This window comes from Equus asinus, chromosome 8 (assembly GCF_041296235.1).
Source record: "Equus asinus isolate D_3611 breed Donkey chromosome 8, EquAss-T2T_v2, whole genome shotgun sequence".
Classification (NCBI taxonomy): Eukaryota; Metazoa; Chordata; class Mammalia; order Perissodactyla; family Equidae; genus Equus; species Equus asinus.
The window spans coordinates 82,305,273-82,330,269 of record NC_091797.1 but is presented as its reverse complement, the minus strand read 5'-3'; the positions used below and the strand labels follow the sequence as shown (position 1 = coordinate 82,330,269).

At 48.8% G+C, this 24,997-nt stretch overlaps 2 protein-coding genes across 9 annotated transcripts in view; one reads left to right on the top strand and one right to left on the bottom strand.

The window, feature by feature from the left end:
- Positions 1-9,782, bottom strand: part of RNFT2 (ring finger protein, transmembrane 2) — a 65,130-nt gene extending 55,348 nt beyond the window's left edge. For 3 of the 6 annotated variants that reach the window (XM_014854704.3, XM_014854702.3, XM_070516145.1), the window contains exons 1-5: positions 9,623-9,782; positions 7,813-7,990; positions 7,237-7,295; positions 2,292-2,770; positions 252-328 (exon numbers count right to left, since the gene is read on the bottom strand). In XM_014854704.3, the coding sequence (XP_014710190.1) occupies positions 252-328; positions 2,292-2,770; positions 7,237-7,295; positions 7,813-7,836 (639 nt within the window). In that variant the 5' untranslated portion in view covers positions 7,837-7,990; positions 9,623-9,782. The other 3 variants (XM_070516142.1, XM_070516143.1, XM_070516144.1) reach the window with 3 other exon arrangements.
- A 146-nt stretch (positions 9,783-9,928) lies between these two features.
- Positions 9,929-24,785, top strand: SPRING1 (SREBF pathway regulator in golgi 1). 3 transcript variants are annotated; one of them, XM_044775811.2, is made up of 5 exons: positions 9,931-10,138; positions 18,109-18,265; positions 21,783-21,934; positions 22,324-22,437; positions 24,280-24,785. In XM_044775811.2, the coding sequence occupies exons 1-5, from the start codon at positions 10,025-10,027 to the stop codon at positions 24,361-24,363; spliced, it is 621 nt and encodes a 206-aa protein (XP_044631746.1). In that variant the 5' UTR covers positions 9,931-10,024; the 3' UTR covers positions 24,364-24,785. The 3 variants fall into 3 exon arrangements, with proteins under 3 accessions (XP_044631747.1, XP_044631746.1, XP_014710217.2); XM_014854731.3 differs by having other exon boundaries at positions 9,946-10,202; XM_044775812.2 differs by lacking the exon at positions 18,109-18,265 and having other exon boundaries at positions 9,929-10,202.
- The last annotated feature ends 212 nt before the right edge of the window (positions 24,786-24,997 follow it).

The following is a 24,997-nucleotide window of genomic DNA, read 5'->3' as shown; positions in this document are numbered from 1 at the left end:
GGAGGAGGAAGGGGCCATGAGCCAAAGAATGTGGATGACCGCTGGAGCCTGGCAAAGGCAAGGAAAGCTTCTCCTCTAAGTCCTCCAGAAGGAACGCAGGCCTGTGGACACCTGGACCTTAGGCTAGAGGGACCCACTTCAGACTTCTGATCTACAGAATGTGAGACGCTAAATTCGTGTTGTTCTAAGCCACGAAGTTCGCAGTCCTTTGTGACAGCAGCCACAGCGGACCACCTCGCCAGGGGACTCACCTTCAGAGAGACCTGTTCTCGGAGCGTGGAGTTGGCGTAGGCGAAGGTGCTGGCCATCCCGATGCACACGGCGATGCCTGCGGGACAGAGGAGGGTGCAAACCGCCCCGAGACTCAGCAGGCCTGGCCCCGGCTGACGAGGGACTGGGCGCGATGTGAGGAAGTCCCATCCCGGTCCCTTGGAGTTTACAGACTAACCACAGCAGAGAGGGAAAATCCCACTGCTGGGGCGTTTGGGCCGCCGCGGAGATCGCTGGGAACCCGGAGCCACTCTGACTATAGGCCTCTGACTTAGGGATGGGATGGAGAGCACTGTGGGGCTGTTTCATAGAACCAGCTTAGGGACACGGGCTGTGCAGTCTGGTAAGACCTGGGTTCAAATTCCGGCTCTGCCACCTGCTCTGTGTGAGCTTGGGCTAGTCACTGTACCTCTCTGGGCTCCAGCTCCCTCACTGGTAAAAGGGGCAGAATAATAATAGTCCTTGCCTAGTGCAAGGATAACGCTCACAGAGCACAATTTCTAGCAGTTACTAAACGGTGCCTATTATTATTTCTACTTTCAAAAAGAATCTGAGGTATGTAATTTGTAATAAAAATATATGTAGAAAAAGATCCCAATGCCATAAGGAATTAAAGTTTAATGTTAAAGGAAGAAAAAATTTCTGGCTGACAGGAAAACATGACCCCGGCAGATGGGGGAACAGGACTGAATTTTATTCCACGATTCATTCAGTTGCCACTGTTTGCCAAGCTACAGTCTGGGAATTCTCCCTGAACAGGGATTTTCAAATCCTCCTTTTCATGACCAGGACTCCGTGTTCACACGACGTGTGAGCGCCCCACGCTCGGAGCTCACTTTTGCTTTGTCAATGCTACACGCACTCCAGCGATTTTTCCAGATCCACTTTGTCAAAGATGTATTTCTTCAATGAAAACACAGAACGTAAGAACTAGCAACCCCACCATCCTCTCTTCTACTCTCCTCTGATTAAAAAACCAAACCACCAACCTGCCAACTGAAAAAGAAAATGACCACACTTGAGAATAAAACTGAGTTGTGAGTTTGCCAGAACTCAGGGTGAGGGGGCTCACGCTGGCCTCGGTTTCTGGGAATAGAAAAGGAGGGCGTGACATGCGAGCACCCCCAAATGGAAGGTGGGGTGATGGGAGGCAGCGGAGCTCACCAGAAAGGGGCAAATAAGACAACCTCCTACAGAGATTTTCTGGAATGTCGCAGACGGTGAGACAATTCCTGCCATACTTCCTGCCGTAGGACTCAGACAATGGCCTAAAACTCTCCAGGGCACAGCCACAGCGTGATCTAATATCAATAAATAACAACAATAACAGTGGACCAGAGGCCATTTACTGAGCGTTAACTGTGTGTCAGGTACGGGGCTAAGCACTTCAGGAATCACTGTCTTACTTCCCCAAATTAGTAACAATAAGCAGTATTTATGGAGCACTTGCTCTGTGCTGGGTTCTGTGTTAAGCATTTTACATGTATTCATAACGAATATAATGAAGATAATAATCTACACTTGTATAGCACTTACTCTCTTCCAGGCACAGTCCTAAAGTTTGTCATGCATATTAACTCATTTAACCTCACTGCAATCTCATGAAGCATGTACTATTATAACCTCATTTTATGGATGACGGGAGTGAGGCACAGAGAGGTTAAGTAATGTACCCAGCGTCACACAGCTAGGAAAGGGCAGAGTGGGGTTTTAGACTCAAGCAGTCTGAACTCTGGGTTATGGTTCTACTCCTTCACACCAACCAACCAGCTTAGAAAGTTTCTATCATAACCCCCAGTGGACAGATAAGGAAACTGAGGCTCAGAGAAGGTGGGTGACTTGTCCAAAGTCACGCAGCTAGTGGGGCAGGATTTGAACCCAGGTCTGACTCAGAACCCAGTGCTCTTAAGCACTTTGAACCATCAGGAGAGAGTCTCTACTGCCTTTCCCTGGCACTTGGGATCCCCGAGCCTGCGGGTGAAGCCCGGGGCTGCGACCCCGGTGCCCCGCGCTGGACTCACCGAGCTTATGCTGGAAGCACACTTTGGCCAGGAGGATCAGGATGAAGGGCAGCCCTTTCTGAAGCCAGCAGACCACGGCCTTGAGCTCGGACAGGGCGGGGGCGGGCGTGCCCGGCTGCTCGTCGCCCCCCTCGTCCGCGTGCGCGCGGGGGTCCGCGCCCACGTGCTGCAGCAGCGAACCGCTGCGGTGGCCGGCGTGGTGGAAGTGGTGGTGGGGCTGGCGGTGGTGGTAGGCGCCCCCCTCGCCGCGGCCCCCCGCCTCCTCCCGGGACGCGGGCATCTGGATGAAGACGTCCCCGCCGCCGGCCGAGGCCCCCAGCACCAGGCCGGAGGGGAACGGGGTGGCGGGCAGGCCGGCGGGCGGGAGGCCGGACAAGCCCGAGAAGAGCGCCGGCGGGGAGGCCGCCTCTGCCTTCAGACTCTCAAAGACGCCCCCTTCATCCACACTCGCCTCGGGGCTGAGCGCCTGGCTGCGGTTCCTGCGCCAGAAGGGAGGAGAAAGTCCACCAAGTCAGGGAGTGGAGGCTGGGGGCAAGTAAGAGTATCAGTAACGTTATGTGTCCCCCCCACCTTCAGCTTGGACTTCCAGCCTCCAGAAGTAAGAAAATTAATTTCTGTTGTTTAAGCGACTCAGTCTGCCGCACCTTGTCCTGGCAGCCCCACAAGACTGACATAAATCATCTTAGCACTGGGGTCATAATCTTTACTGAAAACTTACTATGTGCCACACACTTTTCCAAGTGCTTTATATGGATTAACTCATTAAACCCTCCCATCAACCCTGTGAATTAGGTATTAAAATACCCCCATGTTACAGATCAAGAAACTGAGGCACACAGAGAGAAAGTAACCCGTCCAGAGTCACACAGCTGGTAAGGGAGGAGCAAGGGGGATTCAGACTCAGGCAGGCTTACTCTAGATATGAGAATTAGTCTTAACTGCTTTCTTAACCATGATACTTTACAGAAAAGGAAGCACAGAGCTCTACGATTCTAGAATAATCTCAGGAACCCAGGGAGCCTTGGCTCTGGGATCTTCAAGTTCAGTGACTCCCAGTTCCCAAGAGGGTCCAGCCTTGGTCACAGCCAGTGTTTGAAGGGCAGCAGACAGTGATGGAAGGAAGACTTGATAGACAGGCCCACATTCAGACCCCAGCTCCCCCCTTCCTAGGGGCCTTACCAACCCAGCACTCAGTTTTCTCACCTGAAAAATGGGCATAAACATCACTCATGGATAGAATTCCTGGGATCAAATTTAAAATACTCTTTTTATACAGGCACATAGTAGGTGCTTAATGAATGGGAACCATTATCTCTAGTCCCTAAAGTAAGACCTCCAGGGCCAATTGCTTCTTCTAGTTCCAAGCACGGGCTTCTTGTGTGGGAATCAGGCAGAGGATTCCGCGGCTCTTTCAGAGGAATCTCAGGGGGGGAGCGCCATAGAGGGAATGGAGAGCCCCGAGCTGGGTGCACTTTCCCACGCGCACCATGTCCCAGAGTCCTGGAAGCCATCTCTCTTCTCTTGGGCTTGTCCTCTTTTCAAATGGCATCATGACGTGGAAACTCAGTCCACAGGACAGAGAGGAGTGCAGCTGATATGCATGCACCGCCGGGAGGGGCAAAGAGCCCCCGTCCCTTCTCTCACTGCAGTAGGGCCCCCAAGGCCCCTCCACAGACCCCTAGGTACTCCAAATAAATCATGAGCTTACTGAAAGGGGGAGCTGAGTTTCATTCACCCCTGGACCCCATAACCCAGGGCACACAGTAGGTGCTTAATAAATGTACTGTAGCTACCATCCAGGCACAAAAATGGCAGCAGGAGAGAGGCTGCCGGGGAGTTCTATACCACTTTCACCCTTGACCCCGTAGAATCTATTCTCCACTCAGAGCCCAGGGTGCATTTAGAAAAACAAAATTCAGTTATTTCACTATCCCCCTAAAAGCTTTCCAAGGGCTTCCAATTCTAAACTCCTCCCCCAGCCTCAGATAAACTCTACAGATTGGTACTAATATCATCCCCATGTTACAGATAAGGAAACTGAGGCTCAGAGAGAGGAACTTGCTGGACGCCCTGGATTATGTGGCCCTGAGCTCCAACCTCATTATGTCCCCGCTTCTCACTTCCCCAGGGCTTCCTCCTGTAGGGCCTTTGCACAGGCTGTCCCCTTCACCGGATGTCTCCTCCCACCGGGGTAACCTGTGCTCATCCATCAGATTTCAGCGACAATCTCTCTTGCTGGGTGGGGCCTTCCTTACCTCGCAGACACTGACGGGCTCCTCACTCCTTGTTCCCACTGCACCCTAACTTCCCCTGTATGGGACGGATCCTTGTCATCATTTTACTGCTTCCCTGTGGCTCTCAACCCTGGCTGCATGGGACAGTCATTAGAGGGGCTTTTGAAAAATGCAGGTGCCCTGGACCCAGTGTTGACCAACTGAATCTAAACCTTTAGGGGTGGGCCCTGGCATCTCTATTTCTTCAGAGCCTTCCGGGTGAGGCTAACATGCAGTCAGCACCAAGGACAGCACTTTAGACTGGGCCCCACCCCATGGGGTCTGAAGACCAGGATTCTTTGCTCCCCATTGTATGTCGAGTACCCGACACAACGCACCTGGCACATTGAACATGCTCAATAAATATTATTTGAAAGAATAAATGAATGAGCCTACTAAAGACTCTGAGAAGGCCTGCAAGTGAAAAAAATTAACTTCGTTTAAACCTAGTGTTTCCCAAACTTACTTGACCACAGAATTACTTTTTTTCATGGAAAACCTATTAAGATCTTGCAGACCCCCTGTGAAACCCAGCAGGGGAAATGCTGGTCTGGAGAAATCTCAGGTTTGGCTTCTCTGGCTTCACACGCTTGACCTGGGGTAGGTTATAAACCTGGCGCAAGGCAGGGAACTCGAAGATGGCCTCCCTTCCCCCAACCCCCACAGCTCCTCCCTGCGGCTCCAAAAGCCCGGGAAATGTGTGGTCCAACTCCCTGGGGTTCGGGATAATAACAAAGATAATATTAATAATGACAACAACAACTGACGCCATGGCTATGATCCTCCAGGGGCCTTGAGCTTTTTCTAGACTTCAAGAAGCTGAGCGCAGAAAGCAGGAGTCCTGGCAAGTGCTCACGCTGGCCCACACGGGGGCCACCCTCTCTCCCTGCCGGCCCCATGGGGCCCTCGAAAGCCTTCCTGGCCCCCTTGAGCTTGCCAGCGCTCAGAGTTCACTGGCCCAGGGGGCCTCTGGCACAATCAGGGAAGACTCAAGCCACCAAAGAGCTTTTTATAGCTGGCCTCCCTTCCCTGGGCCTCTCCCCAGCATCCAGCCAAGATTTCAGCCTAAACGGGAAAGAATATTCCTTGGCGGGGAGGGTAGAGGCTGTGCTTCCAACTTAACCTCTTAAGCGCGAGAATGAAGCTGCCCAGGAGGAGGAGTGGATCCACACGGACAGGAGGCAGCAGGAATGTGGTGACTCAAAGCACAGGCTTTGGAGGGGGCACACATGGCCTGGGGCTTGAATCTCAGCCCTGTTACTTCCTGGCTGTGTGACTTTCGGTAATTTGCTTCCCTCTCTGAGCCTCAGTTTTCTCATCTGTAAAATAGTGATAAAAATAAGTCCTGACCTCAGCAGGCTAATGTGAGGGTGACACAGAGTAAGCATACAACACACAGCAGCTATGGTTTTTCTGGCGTGTTTTCTGCCCCCAAAGATCCCATGGTTCATTTGAGAGTGAACAGCAATTCTGTCTTCAGAGGCTGGAAAGCTCCAACAGGCACGCTTATTATATGCCTGATGCTGTACTTGTGCATTTTCCCACTCATTCACAAGCAACCCTGAGTTTTATTGTCTGCCATTTATGGATGGGGAAACAGGCGGGGGGGGAGGTACCATGGGTGGGAAGTGGCTGAGCTTGGCCATGGGTCATCTGACTTAAGGCCAGTGTTCTTCCCTGTGGAACAGGCAGGCTTGACGCAAAACTCCGTCCCGAGGCTGGGACTGGTGGACTCCCTTGGTGATTTTGCAGCCAACCTCGGAGTTGCAGGGGACCCGGAAATAAGCTGTGCAGGAGGAAAAGCCTGGCTGCCTGCTCCTTGGATGTAAGTGCCAGCATGGTGGGGGGGCTGGGGCTGGGAGATTGTCAAGACCTGAGAACAGGTCTCCAAGGTGTATACTCTCTTGGGCTTAACTAGATAGAAATTCTAGCTCATGAGTGTTTTAACAGTGTTTTCTGAGATTCTGTATCTGTCTAACATTTACTAATTATAGGGCCAAACTAATGGCCAAAGTTGCTTATATCTCCCCTGCGATCCACAGTCAATATCTCCAACCACCTCCTTTATCTAACTCTCACCCACCCAGCCAATATTTCCCCTGCCCCAAATCACTAGGGCCAGGTACCAGACTGTTCGAGACCACCCCTATACCTCAGAGTCCACACGTTATTCAAACTAGCTCATCCTAAGCTGGTTCGCCTGCCCTGCCTTGCTTTGTGCAGAAAACACAATAAAAGCTGTGACCTACGCGTTCTCTTTGCCTCTTTCTGCCTCCCGACTTATCTGGTGCTTCCCCATGTGGCCCTGCAGGGTGTGGCATGCCCCCTTCTCTCGGGAAATTTAAGTAATAAAAATCTTCTTTCAATGGCATTAGCCTCTCCATGTTGTCACTCAGTCACCTCTATAAATCAAAATCCCGTGGGTACAATCATTGATAGAATGAGTCAAGTGGACCACCGGTCACACAGGCTTTAAGAATTACAAGAACAATAGCAAGCTGTTATGCGTTGAATGGGATATACCGTCACTGCGCAAAGCAGTTTCCAGTCAGATCTCTTTTGCTCCTCTAACAAGAAGCCCTGGGAGGCAGGTGTTACTGAGTCCAGTTTTGGGGGTCCCGACCACCCAAAGCCCAGAGCCCTCAGATGGAGGGAAGCAAGGGGAGGCCTACCTTTCAGGTGGAATGTTATCTGTGTTGCTGCTGTGGCGTCTCTGCATTTTCCTTAGGACCTGAAAGCCAACACATGGCATGAGCCAGAGTTGCCCAGCATTCCCATGGCCTGTCAGATTGCCATGGTAACCACAAACAAGCACTACTCAGATCTCCCCTCCCCAGAGCCCGCTGACATTTTGCAAACCATGTTTGCATCTCATGCCATTCAACCCTCAATTCCACATTCAGTCCCCCGAGGAAAAGAGTTATCACCCCACTTCACAGATGAGGATGTTGAGACCCAGAGGTGGAGGCAGTCCTCATGTGAGAGGAGAAAGCAGTGGACTGTGCAGCAAAGAAGTGCTGGATGAGGTGAAGTGGGCAGCGGACTGGCGGTTAGGAGACATGGATTCTGGATGGATGTCACCTCAAACTTTCTGTGTGGCCCTGGACAAATCAGCAACCTCTCTGTGGCCTCAGATTCCCCATCTGTCAAGTGGGAAGGGGTGGAGTGGCTGAACCCAGAGCTTCCTTCCAGCCCCGCCATTTAATAAAGCGGTCATGAAGAGGTGAATCCTCATGGAGACACATCACCTGGTTCACTGTGAGGAGCCACATGGACTTCAGAACTCCATGTTGACGACACCGGAGGTGGGCATTCAGGGCTCCGGATGGAGATGGGACCACTCGGTTCCAGACAAAGCAGGCCTCTTCCTCCTCTTCCTCTCCAGAAGGATGCCCGGGTCAGAGGAGCTTACCAGAGACTCCAACCCTGCATGGAACAAGACACTTAAGTGAACAGTCCATGGATACCCTGAGCCTGAGAATAAGTCTTGGGGCATCATGGGAGCTACAAGCATATGATTCTGTCCGCTCCGTTTCTCTGGTTAGCCTCTCATTGATGCCTCTTTAGGTCTCCTGAGGATGGTGATCATCTTAATATATTTTGTTCTATTGTCAAACTATGAGACCAGATTGAGAAACATAGAAAACATATCTTAGACTCTCCAATAGCTTCCTATGCAATCAGAATAAAATCTAAGCTCTGATCACGGTCTACAGGTTCTGCCTGATGTAGCTCACCTGCTCCCAACCTCATTTCCCTCCACTCTCCCTTCAACCACTCCCCTTTAGTCACACTGGCCTTTCTGTTCCTCAGACCTGCCTCAGGGCCTTTGAACTTGCTGTTCCCTCTCCCTGGCATGCTTTTCCTTCTGGCTAGCTCCCTCAGGTCCTCCTCCTAGAAGCCTTCTCTCACTCTTCTAATCTACCATAACATTGCCCTGTTTTATTTTCTTCATAGCACTTATCATTTATATGTTTGCTTATTGATTTATGATCTGCCCCCCATCAGAATGTTAATGCTGCAAAGGCAGAGATGCTGTCTGCCCGGTTTGCCCCTGCACCGCAGCATCTAGAACACTGCCTGGCACAGAGTGGCACTCAACAGTATTTAATCAATGAGTAAAACATAGATCTCTCAGTTACCTTTTTCTACATCGTTTGCTCCCTTCCTGACCTTTCGCCCTAGAGAAGAAATAAAGGTCACAGACTTTCCACAAATAGGTTTAGCCTCCTTGAATATGTTTTTGTAGCAGGACCAAAGATGGTATCTGCCTCTTAGTTCAGGGCACCAGAATTGGCTTTGAATGTTGAATGACCTCTTAATCTTGACCTGCCTTCTTCAGGGGACAGCACTGGTGTTACTAGGGCCGCTGATCAGAGAGACAACCCACCAGCTAACCCTCCTTTCATTTTGGAAAATCAGCTAAGAAATGGGTCAGCAACACCACCTTTATATATAAGGAAAGCGCGTTATGTAAATATTTTTGCAAGAACTTGCAATCTCAGCTTAATGCCCCCCCTCCCAATGATCCTCCATCCCCTGCAAATCGTGGAGGAAAATAAAGATACAGTATCCCAAGTTTCCATCCACAAACTTGACACAGCCTCCCCAATCAAACGTCCAAGATTCTACTTTCAGATGCTTGCTTCCAAAGGGGATTCCGATTCTCTGCTGGCAGCAGGCCGTACATAATTATTCCAATATCGAATTCTGGAATAAATGTTCGCACGTGGGATGCATCTGAATGACTGAATGAAACGCCTTTTAACCTTCTGCTCCACACGCGCTACATCCCAATGAAGGATCACACCTGGACTTTTCAATGTAGGCGATGTTTTAAGTTGCGCCCCCGGGCCGTTACACGACTGCGCCGAGATGCATGCAAGAGAGCATCTCCTGCATTCCTCGCCCTGGAAGCAGGCAGGTGCACTTCGGGTACGACGCCGCGAGCGGTTTTCATTCCTGCAACCAACACTCAGCGCAAAACGCCCTACGACTGCAAGGGCAGGAGACTAAGCTGACCATCCTGGAGGGGAAAAAATCGCCTTCTCTTTTTACCTGCCCAGACAATTCAGCAATCACAGCGGCATCATTCACGTCCCTCCAAGCCAATCGCTCGCGCGGCCGGGCGAGCACCTGACTTCCGAGCGCTTCCGGCCTCTCCCTGGCTTCTTTCTCAGGTTGCCCGGCCCGGCGTTAGGACCCCGGCACCCCGACTCCGACCGCACGCACACGATTGCCCGCCCCCTTCCCGGCCTTCAGCCAATAGGAAGCCGCCGCTCCGCAGGGCCCAATGGCGAGGAGGCGGAGCGAGGCCGGCCCGGGACGCGGGAGGCGTGGAGGCGGGGCGCGGCGCGGGGTCACGTGGGGCGGCGCGGGGGGCTGTCGGGAGTTGGCTGCGCCGGGGCCGCGGGGCCGGCGGCCGCCGCGAGCTATGGGGCCGCCGCCCGCCTAGCGGCCATGCCGCCCGGGCCCCGGGCCTGCCCCGCTCCGCGCCCCGGCCGCCGCGCCCCGCGTCCGCGCCGGCATGGTGAACCTGGCGGCCATGGTGTGGCGCCGGCTGCTGCGGAAGAGGTGGGTGCTCGCCCTGGTCTTCGGGCTCTCGCTCGTCTACTTCCTCACCAGCACCTTCAAGCAGGTCAGTGCCGCCCGGGTCGGGGAGCCTCCGCCGTCCGCGGGGCCCCAGAGGTGGGCGCGGTGTCCCGGGACCGAGGCCGGGCGAGGGGACCCGGGCGGGAAGGCACTGCTCGTCCGGGGCAGAGCTGGGACTCGAACCCGGGGCTGTGGGCCCTGTCGCTGCGCTTCTTGTTACATCTGGAGCCGCCCCCTGCTTCCCACGCCGGGTCCAGCGCCGAGAGGGGACATGCATGGCTCGCTTGATCCTCGCCGCAGCCCTGGGGGGTGGTGTCCACCTATTTCAGCGTGGGAAACGGACACTCAGGCCAGCGTTGGTGTGCCTGGCTTTCCTTGAGGGGCTCCGTGGTCCTCTAGAGAGACTCAGCAGGACCCACGAGGTGCCCTTTCTCTGCATAACTCGGGTGGGTGGAATTTTCGCCTCCCCGCCCCCTTCGCTTTTCTTCCAGGTGAGAATTTCTGGGAGAAAAGGCAGGGTGCGTTGGTGGGACCTGTTACCCGGAGCCTTAGTGAGTTTGTTTGGGAGTCCACTTGGAGCGTTGGGTTTTTGGAAAGGGTGGGCATGCCCCGGGGAGCAGCCGGGACAGCCTGGTTTTTGCTGTTGGTCTGACGTGGTTATTAAAAGCTCCCCGTTTGCTCTCAAGGGCCAAGTTCGTAAGTGAAATACGTAAATGCATAGAAAATAAATAAACTATATGGTCACCCTGGTTTTATCGGACGGATGGGCGAGCTGTGCAAAGGGCTGATAGGGAACTGCATTCGTCCTCTCACCTTAGGCAAACAGGCTGAGGGTTGGAAGCCTCCTTTGTTGACCAGGATGTGTGCTTGGCGTTTGTGTGAACTGAGTGCCTCTGTGACTTGTGTTTTCCGCCACCTCACAGGCACCGTCTCATGATCACATGTTGTCCCTTCTCTGTCTGGTGGACCTCTGAGTGTTGTAGTGAGCCAAGACTCAGACTTCTGCCTCCCTCCCTACCTGACCCAGGTGATCTCTGGCACCATTGTTTAAATACCAGCTGTATACTGTTGCGATCCCAATTTATAACTCCAGCCTAGACCTGTCCAGAAAACCCTAAGTTCTTGTATCCAGGTGCCCACTTGACGGCCCTTATTGAATGTGTTGTAGGCTTCTCAGGCTTGCCCACAATGGAGCTCTTGTTTCTTTACCGCCACCAACACTTCCTCCCCAGTCTTCCCAGAGTAAGGAGTGGCGTTGCTGTTCACCAGGTAGTTAAGCCACAGATATTTCCTGCTTTTCTTTCTCACTCCTCGCATGCAAAGCACTGCCTCTGCCTCCACGGTGTATCCCAGAGTTGTTCATTTCTCTTGATTGTCATTGCCGGCACCCTCAGTCAGGCTGCCTTCATCTCTTGTCTGGACCCCTGCAGTAGCTCACCAACAGGTCTCTGCTTCCTTTCTTGTCCTACAGTCAATTCTCTACCAGGCGGTAGGGTGATAATCTTTGAAAAGTCATCTCGGCACTCCCCCTTGTGTAATTCTTTGGGTTCCTGTTGCACTCGGATAAAACTCCAGGCTCTGTGCCAGGATCTCTGCATGGTGAGTCTTTTTTGTCAGTTCAGGTCAGGCTGTTACTGCCTCAGGTCACACCGGGTGACACAATCTAAATTACTTTAGTTTCTTGTCCATAGACTAGCTTTATTTTCTTTATCGTAGGAATCACTAAGCATTTCTTGTCCTTTTCCTTGTTATCTATCCCCTCACTCTCCCTCCTGGAATGTAATTTTCATGAGAAGAGGGAGCTTGTCTGTGTCGTTCGTATCCCAGCCGCTAGGATATGCCAGGCTCGTCATGGGCACTCAGGTATGGTCGAACAAACAAGCGAGTCTTGGATGGGAATCTTTTTAATTGGGATGACTTTTGCTTTCTTCTCCATCTGGCACACTCCTGCTGATTTTCCATGTCTTGACTCAGCTGCTATTTACTCTGTGACCTTCCCTACGGCCGCCTTTTGAGTACTCCAGTGCACCTTGTCCAGTTTTTTTTTTTAGTGTCTTTTTAAAAACCTGTGATCTGTGACTATAATCAGGGTTTTTTGGAGAGGGGAGATGATTGTGAGTTCCCTAAAACTGTTGACTGAATTTTTGTTTTGCAGATTTCTCTGGCTGTGGAAATGCTGAGAAACCCTTTAGCTATAAGCTCTCTATCCCTGCCCCTCGGCCCCTCAGCCCCTCACAAGTGCCAGGCAGCTTTCTGTCGCTGTGGATTTGCCTATTCTGGACATTTCATGTAAATCGAATTGTACACTTTGTTGTACAGTGGAATTGTACAATTCTTCTTTGTCTGACTTCTTTCAGTGAGAAGCCAGTATTTTCAAGTTTCATCCATGTTGTAGCATTTTATGTCCGAATATGTAATCGTCCATCGTGTGTGTCTCCCACGTTTCGTTTACCCATTCAGCACTTGGTGGACACTTGGCTTGTTTTCACCCTTTGGCTATTATGAATAATGCTGCCACGGACATTGGTGTATAAGGTTTTGTTTGGAAATACATTTTCAGTTCTCTTGGGTACGGTCCTAGGAGTGGAATTGATGGGGTATATGGTACTCAGTGTTTAACTTTTTGTGGAACTACCAGACTGTTTTCCAAGGTGGCTGTACCATTTGCAATGAACTTTTAAGAAACTACACTTGTCAAGTCTTGGTGGAGTCTCAAAGAAGGTTATCCATAATTATCTGGAAAAGCCGTTAAAATACTCCTCCTATTTCCAACTAGACGTCCCTCTGAGTAGGTTTTCTTCATATGCTTCAACCCAGACAGCACATTGTAGTGGTCTGAAGGCGGAGGGAGGTGTGAGCGTCCAGCTGTCTTCCACTAAGCCAGGCTTTAAAAAGATTTGCAGAAGTGTAAAAACATTTTCTCTTCTCACTAAATTTCTTCTTTTGTTTTGAAAAACATTTTTTTCACAAACTGTTGACATCTAATGGGTTCATTATTGTTATTTTTAAGTGAATGCTTTACTTAAAGTGTTTTAAGAATTTTTAATTTCCAATATGATGAATATCAACAGCCATAACCCTCGTAGACCCACATATTGAGGCCCTCAGTAATTTTTAAGAGTATACAGGGTCCTTAGAACCAGAACCTGGGGACCCATTCTGCTGGGTGCTCTCCTGGATGCATCTGAACGTGCTGTCCTGCTTTGCTCTCTGCCACTCAGAGCTGTGGGACCTGAGGCAAGTGTGCTTCACTTTGGCTAGCCTCAGGGTCTTTGTGTGTAAAATGGAGGTGTGACATGGACTCTGTTGGGCTGGGGCGCTGGGCTGGATTGAGAAGAGGCTGTGAGAAACTTCAAGCTCGGGCGCTCTGTGAGGAACTCAGGGAGCAGATGCGGCCACTTTTTGCCTAAGAGAATAGCTGATTATCCTGCGCTGCTTTGAAGGCCTCTTTTCTTTGGTTTTCATGTTAATTAATGCTTTGGGGGATAGTTAAAATTGTGGAGATGGGAGCGCAGGAGAAATTAGTGACGGTGGTGGGGATGCCATTGGGGGAGAGGATTGGGTGCCAGGTGACTTGGGCACATTTATTTAACAAACGTTCAGTGAACACCAATTGCACTAGGCACTGTCTCCTTGATGGTGGAGATACCGTGGGGGCAAACAGCTATCTCCAAGAGCCTATATTCTGCTAGAGGGTAAAGGGGAGAGATGGCAAATGAGCAAAATTACTTCAGATAATGATGTGTGATATAAAGAAAACGAAACAAGATGCTGTGCTGGCGCTGCAGGGTGGGTCTAACCGTGGGGGGCGTTTGAACTGAGGTGAAAGAAATCCCAGTCCTGGAGTCGGAAGGTCCTTAGAGGTCCTCTCGCGTAAATAAATGTCCTCATCCTTGTTCAAGAGGAGGGGTTCTGAAATCTCAGGGCTGTTTGCATAACCCCTTGAAAACATAACATCTTCAGCTTTAAAGTAACTAAGTATGTAAATTGGTGCCAAGTTAGATACTGTCTAAAGTAAAGTGTAATAAATTGTAAGAGTTGCTGATCTGTTGTTTCGTTTTTCACTGATCACCAAGGTCCATATATTTTCCAGAAAGTTTGGAAAGTGCTGCACAGGGTAGGGGAAGAAAAGAATTACCTGTCATCTCACCAGCCAGAGGGATTTGCTGAGGATATGTGGGCATATTTTCTTCCTTTTTCACTTTTTAACAGTATAATTGGGGCATACAGTTTATTTGCTTAACATAGACCCATTTTCCCCATCTTTAAAAGCTCTTTGTAAGTATAGTTTTTTATAACTAAAATTTTCCATAATCAGGCTGAATTTAGCCATTTCCCAAATGTTAGACATTTGGGATGCCCTCTGGCCTTTATCTCTTTTTGTTTTCTTTTCCTTTTTGAGAATCATAAGCAAATCTTCTAATGACGATGCCTTGTGTTTCAGTACTTTACTGCTTACTTGGGACATTTGTTTCGTTTGAGCCCTATGACAACCCCTGAAAAATAGACAGGACAGTTATTAAAATACTCGTTTTTAAATCAGAGGTTAAGTAACATACGTTAGGCAAGAAAAACATTCATTTCTGTAGCCCCTTACAGTTCATGAAGAAAGTTCTGGTGTGTTCTTTTCATCTTTTTGTTCCCGCTCCCATCTTTGTGCCCCAGCGTACCCCGTGTGGACATTGGCCGTGGTTGATTGCTCTGATTTCTGTGCTGACCTCTTTATCAGCTGCTCTGGAGGCTCTGAGAGTAGAGGTCCTGACTACCTTTGTTCTGTTTCCTTAACACCTTGTAAGAACTTGATACCTTTGAATGAATCTTGAATGAAGTATATATATGTGAAGCTTAAAATTGAGACAACCTGGTAGGGTAGGTGGAACAGTTTGGGAAAGGTTGAAAACCGCCTGTCCAGTGAAGGGCCCCCTCAGTGGCCCCGCACCACACCGTTTCAAGACTGGCCCCTCAGAAAAGCGAGTGTGTGCTTGTTCATTCCAGTGGCCGTCACGTCTTAACACGATCTCTTGTACAGTCTTTTTTGATTGTCCAGCTCTGACGCATTCCTTTTGGGAAGGTCTTGAGTATTCATGTTTGAAGGCAAGTTCTGGCCAGGAGAATGGCCGTGCTGCTTCCCAGGAACATAGGTATGTGGAAGAGGTCCTTCCGGGATGCACTTGTCCCTGAACGCTTGTTTTCTTTCAGGAAGAATGACAGACTGGTTTGAGAGAGATGGTAAGATACTTTTAACTTAGTCGTGAGATCCAGTTTACTGTACCTTGGACCAGCCTCTTAGTTAGTAGTCTTTATGGCTGTCGATTCATCTGGGGTACATTTGAAGCTCAGTTTAGATTGCACGCAGCTCGATTATGCAGTTAACCGACCCAGCCCCAGCAGAGCAGAGTGTGGATTTACAGCTAGTTAGGCCGTGTGCACCTAAGTGATTTGTCCCGTATTCCCAAGGCCTGCACTGCCCGAGGGATACAGATGTTGTTTTTGTATAACCCATCCTGTTCTTGCTAGTGCCACTTCTTTCCTTTAAGAGACACAAAAGGGAGGGGCAGAATAGAAATTAAAGCCCCCTTGGAGGACTGTTTCACACTTAGTAAATTAAAGAACAAAATCCAGTACTGGTGTGGTGGTGGCAACATTGTGAGCACTGTTATGTAAATGCTGGTATTACAACTAGTAGATAGAGCTTTGGGGAAGTTATTTGACACTATAGCTCTGACTCTAATTCTAATAATAATTACTACTACAGATTATTCAAGAGAATAAACAAATGCTCTACATCTTTATTGTAGTGCTATGTATGACAACAAAAACCTGGGATGGCTTCAATGCTGATGTGTAGAGGATGCCTAGAGGATGCGTTTACTAAATTGTGGTGCATCAACATGATGGATTGTTATACAGCCTTGAAAAAGGGATTATCAAGATAATATAGGTACTTGAATGGTTTCCCATCCAATTAGTGTCAAGAAGAGCTGAATGCAAAGCATCCTAATTTGTTGTATAAATGCCAGGGTCAGAGGCTAGGAGTTCATATGCAAAAATAGAGATAGCTTTATTTAAGTGATGGGATTGTGGGCAATTTTTGTCTTTAATGTTAGTAATCATTTTTTTTTTAAATAAACTTTTTATTTTGGCGTAATTATAGATTTACAGAAAGGTTTCAAGGATAGTATAGAGTTCCCATAGATCCCTCACTTAGTGTCTCTTACTGTTAATGATAATCATGTTTTTATAATTTTATTTTAGATTAAAAATGAAAATATTCCAAAGATGATAAGATGTTTATGATCACCTATGTCCCTTCCATGTAATAGTCTGTAGTATGTTTCCATACCTTTATCTCAGCTCTCACAAACCTGAACTTGTATTTACTGTAATTATTACTATGTGTGATAATATGCTTGTTATTTTGTAACTTGCTTTTTTCACTTAATATACTGTGGACATCCAGTGGTCCACAATCCTGTCTGGGTAAAAACCATCTGAGTGCTTTAAAAATTTTGATTCCTAGGTCCCCTGCACAGAGATTTTCACTCAGTCTGGAGTTGGGCTCGGGAATGGGAATTTGTTTTAAAGTCCCTGCATAGTCTAATGTGCAAGTCCGGTTCAAGAGCCCCTACCCTGGAGAAGTGCGCAACAGTCGCATCGAGGTCTTCCTGTTAGAGCACAGCTGTGAGAGCCAGAGCCGCACCAGTGTTGATGCCGTCATTTCTCCGTTGGGGGGTTTCCAGGGCTTTTCTACCATAGAAACAGTGGAACATCCTGGTGCATCCTTATGCCAGGTACTTTCTATGGGATAGGCCTCAAAAATGTGCTTGCTGTGCCAAAGTGCATGCAGATCTGTATGTTTTAAATCTTAGCAGCTCTTCCCCGATTACTTTCGTAAGGAAATCTTAGTAAATATAAAGATCTTTTCCATTGTTTTAAAGTATATAACCTTTCCCATCAAACTTTCAGTGTTAGTCCTTTTGCTCAAGCAGTGACATGTGGCAGATTGTTCTTAATGGTAAAAGCCACACAACTGGATTGAAACGGCTGAGTGTTTACAGCGTATGCAAAGCCTTTAGGAGGGAGGCTTTGGTAACTGTTGTCTTTTCCAGCCATAGGTTGAGTTTGGAAGGTGACTGTCTCATGCTTGGCTGGTTTCCTGGCGCTCAGACACCTTCCTCCTTAGTTTCTTTAATAGTGTAGGAAAGGCGATTTTGAAAGCTTGACCTGGAGGAGTTTGGAGGTGAGGAGAAGGGCTCTAAACTCTTGCCTCTAGAGTGACTCTTCTACTTTGCATGTCCAGGGGAAGAGCTGGCTGGCAAGGGTGTGTTTTGTAAAGAAGGGTAGGTTGTACGGGTTACACACAGTATATTTTCATAGAGGAAATTTTCAAGATGACATGCTGCCGCTTTTCCCTGAAATCAGCCCCAATTCAGTGTTCCCCTAAGTCTACCACCAGAGTACTCGTAACTGGAAGTGAAAGTCACCTTCTGCTCTCGATCTGTCCAGGTGTTGTCTGAAGTGACAGTTCCAAAATTTCTTTGAAGTTTCCTCTTCTATTTTAAAAGCATATTCAAATTTTACATTCTATTCCATAATGTATTTGTTTTAATATAAAAAAAGTTTTAAATGATTTGCCATCGGAAAGAAAAAGGTCAAAACTTTTTCCCTACAAATGTTTCCACAAAATTAACACTTTGGTACACATTTCTACTGTGCATGTCATCCGGGGGCCATTTGTGTACCAGTTTTGGAGCATTTTCCTAATTTATCACCTTCTCCTGCAGCTTTATTTAGCATTTTATTTTATGACTTTGGCTCGGACTTTGCTCATACCAGGGGAGTGCAGATTACCGTTGTACAAGCTTTTTTTATTTTTTCTGTCCTGTTTTTATGAAAAATTGGTGAAAAAGCAAGAAGCTACCTTCACCTTCTCATGTACGGTCTCTTTGTAGGAGGAGAGGGCCGTGAGGGACCGGAATCTGCTGCAGGTGCGTGACCACGATCAGCCCATCCCGTGGAAGGTGCAGTTCAACTTGGGCAACAGCAGCCGGCCCAGCAACCAGTGCCGGAACTCCATTCAAGGGAAGCACCTCATCACCGACGAACTGGGTGAGGCCGCCTCCCTCCCTGTCCCGCTCGGGGAGACCCTCGGCTCTGGCCACTCGGAGGGTTTTGTAGTAGGGGTTTTCTGCCTGCCCTTCTCTTCCTTGCTCGCTGCCAGCCTTTCTCACGTCGTGTCTGCCTTTCAGACCTCGCTCGTCATTCCGCTCCCTTCTTTGATGACTCTAACTCTGGAGGCCCTGTGCCTGTAACGTATGGTTTCAGCATTGTCTCGTGTGCCAGCCCCTGGACCACTTCCTGCCGTTCTCTTCCCAGCCGTAGTATTTGCAGGGGTTGCCAGTCTTTTCTTCTCATCTGGATGTTGAACTCTAGGAGAACAGTTTCCTCTTTGGTGACCTGACTACTGTCCACATAGTATTGGCACCTAGGAAATGCGTTTGTCCACTGACTGGATCATCTCAAATGAATTGTGAACACATTAAAATGTGTTGCTCTTACCCTTCAAACACCGGTCTGTTCTGGCGCTTTCTCCCAGAGTTTTCTCGCTTCCTTCCAGTCTGTAAGAAAGGCAGCCCTGTGCTGGGCGGTGGTGGAGTAGAAAACTCCGGGGGCTCTGCCACGCCATGGCTGGCCCAGGCTGTCCGCAGAGGGCCCCCGCGTACTCAGCCTGTGCTGACGGAGCTCTTCCTCTGTGCGGGGCGCTGGGCTGCGGCTCTCCTGGAGTAGCTCACTTGATTTTTGCAGCCATCCTCTGGGCTGTAGGTATTGCTGTTGTCACTTTAGGTGAAGACACAGCACCAAGAGGTGAAGGCACTTGCCCAGGGTGGCAAGGACTCTTATAAACCATGAACAGGATGCCATGTCACACCAAAAAAGTAACACTTCTCCTTAATGTCAGCAACCTAAACAGTGTTCAGAGTTCCCTGATTGTTTTACACATTAGTTTTTCTTTTTCAACTAATAGTTTGCAAATAATCTGGTTAGCTGGTTGGTTTGCAAGAGGAAGTTTTACTCTATTTCAAAGAGTCTCAGAAAAAATGGATTATGGACATGACAACACTGACGTTGACACAGGTAACCTTGAATTAGAATCTTCACGAATACCTGAGGAAGCTGAACATAATGAAGACACGAGCTGTCTTTAAAATGAAAACTACGGTGCCTTATTGTTTTTTTAAAAACAGTTTACATTCCCGTCAAAATAAAAAACCAAAACTTTCCCCAAAAGATCTCAAACGCATCAGACCAAATGAGATTATTTGGGATTGAAGGAAGGAATCAGAGGACCCCCCACCAAGGGTAGAAGAGCTGGAAACTTTTGCACAAAGACGTGCTGACAACTCGGCAGTGGTGCCAGTGCCAGATTCTGTCTTTAAGATCACATTGGAAAAGTGACTAATATTGCAGAGCACCTGTTGGTTTGTCTTCGCAGAGAAAGGTTTGGCGAAGGGGAGTTGCTTCCACAAGATGGCTCAGCTAGTCAGCAGGTACACCCAGGACTAGGGCTACGCTTGGGCTCCAGTGTTTTTTTTCTTATAGACTGTTGTGTTTGTGTGATACGCCGTGAGAAATCCCGTAGTCTATGCCTTGACTTTAATATGAAATGTTAGGTTGTGAATGATAATTTGTCATAGTGAGCAAAAGAATAATTTTCCTCTGATTAGTTCAAGTGAGACAAAGAGTCCCAGACTTCTTAAGTAAAAAGTTCCAGGAATCAATAAAAATCCCAGAGCCATAGGTTTTATTTGACCTCCATGGATGTGGGAGAGGAGAGAAGCAGTTTAATAAAGAAAACTGGCAGGAATTTATGCCTTTTAGCAAGCAGCTGCCACCACAAATATTGCCAGGGTAACACATGATTAGGTAAGACAACCAATTAGAATCACAAACTTTTCAAAGGTTAGAAGTTAATTTCCCAGCCCATAGCAACACACTCGGAGGTTGGGCTCTTACAGGACTCCTTGGTGGAGGTGATGTTTGCATGAGTAGATTTATGGTGCAAAAGGAGAACTGATGAGCTTTCTTTCACCAGAAGTTAGGAAGACCTGTGGTTCCACAGCCAAATACTGGCAGTTAGCACCTGGAGTAAAAGGCGGCCTGAGATGCTGGCTCTTAGAAAATGGAAAGAGAAAAGGGCAGAAAGATCATTTCAGCAAGTGGAGTTGAGGTCACATTGCATTTTACATCTTCCTGACTCAGAGGTGATAAGATTGCTTTATATTTGGGTGGCATCTTGAGAAACGTACTGGCTTATTTGGGTTTGTGTGTGTGTGTGTGTGTGTGTGTTTGTAACCCCTATGAAGAAAATGAGTAAGAATCATTAGGAAGAATTCCAGAAACATTTCCTGTGGCATCAGAACCATCTTCTCTTAATTTGGAAGACAATGTTGGCATAGTTAAAACAACAACAAACACCAGTTCCCAGGTAACTGGCACCTGGTTCTTTCGAGGCCTCAGTTTTCCAAGAGTTAAGTGAGACGCCTTCAGTCTCCCATTGTTATTTTACTGGTGCCTCCTGCTTGTGCACAGACTTTGTTTTCCAGAGTAGCTTCTGAAAACAACCTCACCAGGTCTCCTTCTCTGGGGATTAGGATTAAGGAGCTGGGGCATTTGGACTGGAATGAGGCTGGAACAGCTGCTCCACACCTGTGGGCCCAGGCATAGACCTGTGGGCCCGTGCGTGCACCTGTGAGCTTGTGCGTGCACCTGGGAGTTTCCCAAGGGCCAAGTGGTGTCCCTCATGCACTTATTCTTACATTTTTCTGTTCCACTCCCAGAAGAATGTAGAGCAATGTCTGTTTAGCAACTCTGAGCAATAAATTAGCTTTTGCAAGGAAATTCTTTCCTTAAAGTTGAGCCTGGATTGACTGGGCTGGAGGGAGTGTGTGTATAGACGATGGGATTTATGAGGAGTGGAGGGAATTAGGAGGACTTTTTTCCCTTGGCTAGCAGAGAACTCACATTCCCTGATGTTGAGGGGTAACTGAATCCCTGGGCTGTGAACTTAGAAACAGGTTAAATCAATTTATAGAGATTAAGTGTGACTACTGTTTAAAAAAATCCTCCAAACTACTAATAAATGGCAAGCATTAAAAGATATTTGTAAAGAGTGGGGATTTTTTTGTTTGTTTTTTATCTAGAAGGATCTCACTTTCTGGAACGAATACCTTGGTTTTCCCTGTTTTCAGATTTTTGTTTGAAAAAGAATGGCATTTTTCTTCAGGCATCGATGAAAGCATGGCCTCCTTCGGTTAGCACAGGAGAACATCGGCGGGACTTTGTGTGCTGATGGAATCAAGTACAGGACGGCAGACTGACAGCCCGTTTTAGATGGATTGGGATGTGCGGCCCCCTTGTAATATGGGAGTCCATGTTGCCTGTGAACTCCCGCACGTGGGAAGCAGCCCTCATCACACTGTGTCTGACTTCCGGCTCTCTGGAGCTTAGGAGGCCCCGGGCTGCAGACTCTGTCTGCATGTCTTTGCCTGCTACTTTCCTTGCTCTTTGTGGTCACCTGGTCGGGAAGCCTGCTGGTTTTATACTCAGGTCAGTCTCTGCCTTTCAGGGTACGTGTGTGAAAGGAAGGACGTGCTGGTGAACGGCTGCTGTGATGTCCACGTCCCCAGCACCAGGCAGTACAGCTGCGACGGCTGCCTGTCCAGCGGCTGCTGCAGCGCCTACGAGCACTGTGTCTCCTGCTGCCTGCAGCCCAGCAAGGTAGGGCAGGCTCCGTGCTCTGCGTCTCCTTTCTCCTTTCTGCCTTTATTTTATGACGAGCTTTGGATTTTTCATGTGAGATTCCTTTGAAAATACAACTTAGAAGGGAACTTAGAAGGGAATGTTGTAGATGTCAGAAATTGCTCCTGGGAAGTAGTGTTTGTCTGTGGGGAAAGGAGGTGGGTCCCGGTTGCTTGAATGGTTCTTTTGCAGAATGCACCTTTGTCTTGCCAAGCAGATATTGATGAGTAGCATACCAGCGCGTGCTCGCCTGAACTCTCCCCTCCCTGCCCGGCATCAGCAGGGTCTTAGTTTAGGAGAACTATCCAAGGTTACCTTGTGCTGCTGAGTCTGGAATTTATGACAGGTATTAACTTTTATTTCCATAGCAACTTCTCCTGGAGCGCTTCCTCAACCGGGCAGCTGTGGCGTTCCAGAACCTCTTCATGGCAGTCGAAGACCACTTTGAATTGTGTTTGGCTAAGTGCAGGACCTCATCCCAGGTCAGAAGCTGTGGTGGCTCTAACTGGACGGTGGCGGGTGGGAGTCTGGGGCTAGAAGCAAACTCGAAAACATGCCCTGGGGGCCTTTTGGTGGGGTGCTGGTGGCGAGGAGAGTCCCGTGAAGCCGTGGAGAGCTTGCTTTGGTGCAGTGATAGAGTTAGACTGCCCTGGGAGATTTATACGAGTTAGGGAAGTAGAATATTTGTATCAAATCAAGGTCTCCTCAGCTTGCATCTCTCCTCTCTGTTCGGCATGTCTGCACTTTTAAGTGGAAGCTTAAAATTATTCTTAAGTCTTGGTGGAGTCCTGATAGTCCAGTTCCTGAGAGAAATTCTCTCCTGCTGTCTTTGACTGAAATTTGACTCAGGCTTTCCAGCAACCGCTCAGTTAGAGTATGGAGTCATTTGCTCTGGGACAGAGTCATGGTTTATTTTAGGATTCAAGGGGATGGGGCCGTGGGTGTTTAAAAACATGAATATCTAGGTTGTCAATACTCAGTACTTACTGGCGTGCTGTCATTGAGTGCTTTGCTCTTGGGTGCTCGGCGCTGCCCCTGCTCTGAGAGCACCCGAGAGCCTTCGGCCTTCCCATTGCCCGTGCCCTCGGCGTCGGTGGTCGGCAGTTGGCGGAGCTCTCCGAAATCCCCAGGCGCACTGACTATACGAACATGCTTCTTCTGGCTTCTAGCCATGGGGCCTCCAGGACGGTACTGACTTCGTCTGAGATAACGGACTCACTTGTCTTCTCTGGCACTCTCGGACCCTTGCTGGGTTTCTGTAGTCCACCTTTGGATTCATGCCGGTTTTTATGTCTCTGGTCTGCTCTCAGAACGCTCAGCATCACGGGGTAGATGTTTCAGGGATTACAGTGAGCACTTGAGATCATGAGGAAATTCCTGGTGGTCTTGTTTTGCTGGAAGAGCTTCCCACTGGCATGGGCTTTAGAGGAAACGTGGAGGAAGGCTGTGCACGCGACTCGTGCTGATCAGATGCGCTCTTGTTCTCAGAAATGCTAGGAAGGGCGAAGTATTTTCTCTCCTTAACTGGTAATACCAGGAGTTATTGCCAGTTTTCAGTGAAGATGCTGAACTTTCTGACTTGGGCTTTTTATTGTAAAGAGAGATTTCCCAGTTGTCTGCTTGTTTTGATAGCAGTATCCCAAGAAAGAAGATTGGGCTATTTATAAATTGGATAATACTTACAATTTAGATGTTGAGCATTGCTCTCGGGCCAATTAATGAACTCTAGACTAGCCAAAAACTCAAGTTGCTTGTATGAAAACAAATTGCTGAAAAATTAGCCATCAGAGGGTTGTCTGTTTTAAATCTCACTTCCAATTTGCTGATCCAAGTGAGGCTTGTGTGGTGGTGTGGGCCTTGGCTCGTGTGCCAAACCTGTAGGTACAGACAACTTGATGAAGGTGACTTGAGGTGGCTCTCCTTCATCTCTGCAGGGTTCGGTAGCAGGAACGGAATTTCTCTGAAGCACAGGGTCGGGGCATAAACGCCCATTGGATCTTAATCCAACTTAAAATCATTTGAGAAAAATTAATTGTTTTCAGTTGCCCAGGTCACAGCTAGGTTGTTAAAAAAAAAAACTCACTGGTGTCCACAAAAAGAAACAGTCACGCATGGTGTTATGTCCGTTTCTTGTTCATTGGCATTCTGTGTTGAGCACCCGCCTTTGTTCCAGAAAGTGCCTTGGAGCCTTGAGCGCCGTTTGGAGCTGGGCTGGCCAGGCTCCTGTGGGAGGTGTCTGACAGCAGCCTGCTTTGGCTCGGGCTGTTCTAGAGGGGGGCGTGGGACCGCTCGCTCACGGGCTCTTCTCTTCCCTTTGCCCACAGAGCGTGCAGCACGAGAACACCTATAGGGATCCCATAGCGAAGTATTGCTACGGGGAGAGCCCCCCCGAGCTCTTGCCCGCCTGAGGGGTGCAGAAGACCTGCCTCGTGGGCCAGGAGTCGCCGCTGAGGGACCTGGAGCCTGAGCTGGCCCCGGCGGTCACCGTCGGTGGGAAGAGGAGAGCAGTGCCGCGTGGAGCCTTTGGCTCTGCCCTCTTCTTGTGTTGTCCTCTTGGCTTCCTTCACCGCGGGCGTCTCCAGACGGGGCTGTCCACCGAAGCAGTTGGAAACACCGGCTGAAGAAGACAGAACTGCAGGCGGGCGGCGGAGGTGTCGGCGCTCCAGGCCTTGGCCGCTGCAGCTGCCTGGGACCTGGGGGCATCAGGTCTCGTCGGCCCTCACTGTAAAATTATTTATTGGATTTCTCTGGAGTAGTGGCAGAATTACGATGTTTTGTACAGGAAAAGGCCTGGCCTTGAACGTTGAATATATTCAAGGAAATTACTGTTGCTGTCGCTGTTTTCTGTGTTCATGAGCTTCCTGAGTGAAGTCATCCCCTCACCCAGATAGAATGTTTGGCCTCTTAGAACGTGCTTTGTCTCTCAGGGTACTTATTTTTGGCTTTGTTTAGCAGCGTCTTCAGGAGTAGGCCCTGAACACCATATCTTGACGTCTAAAATTGTCTAAAAACTCAGAGATATTATTCTACTCTAATCCTGTG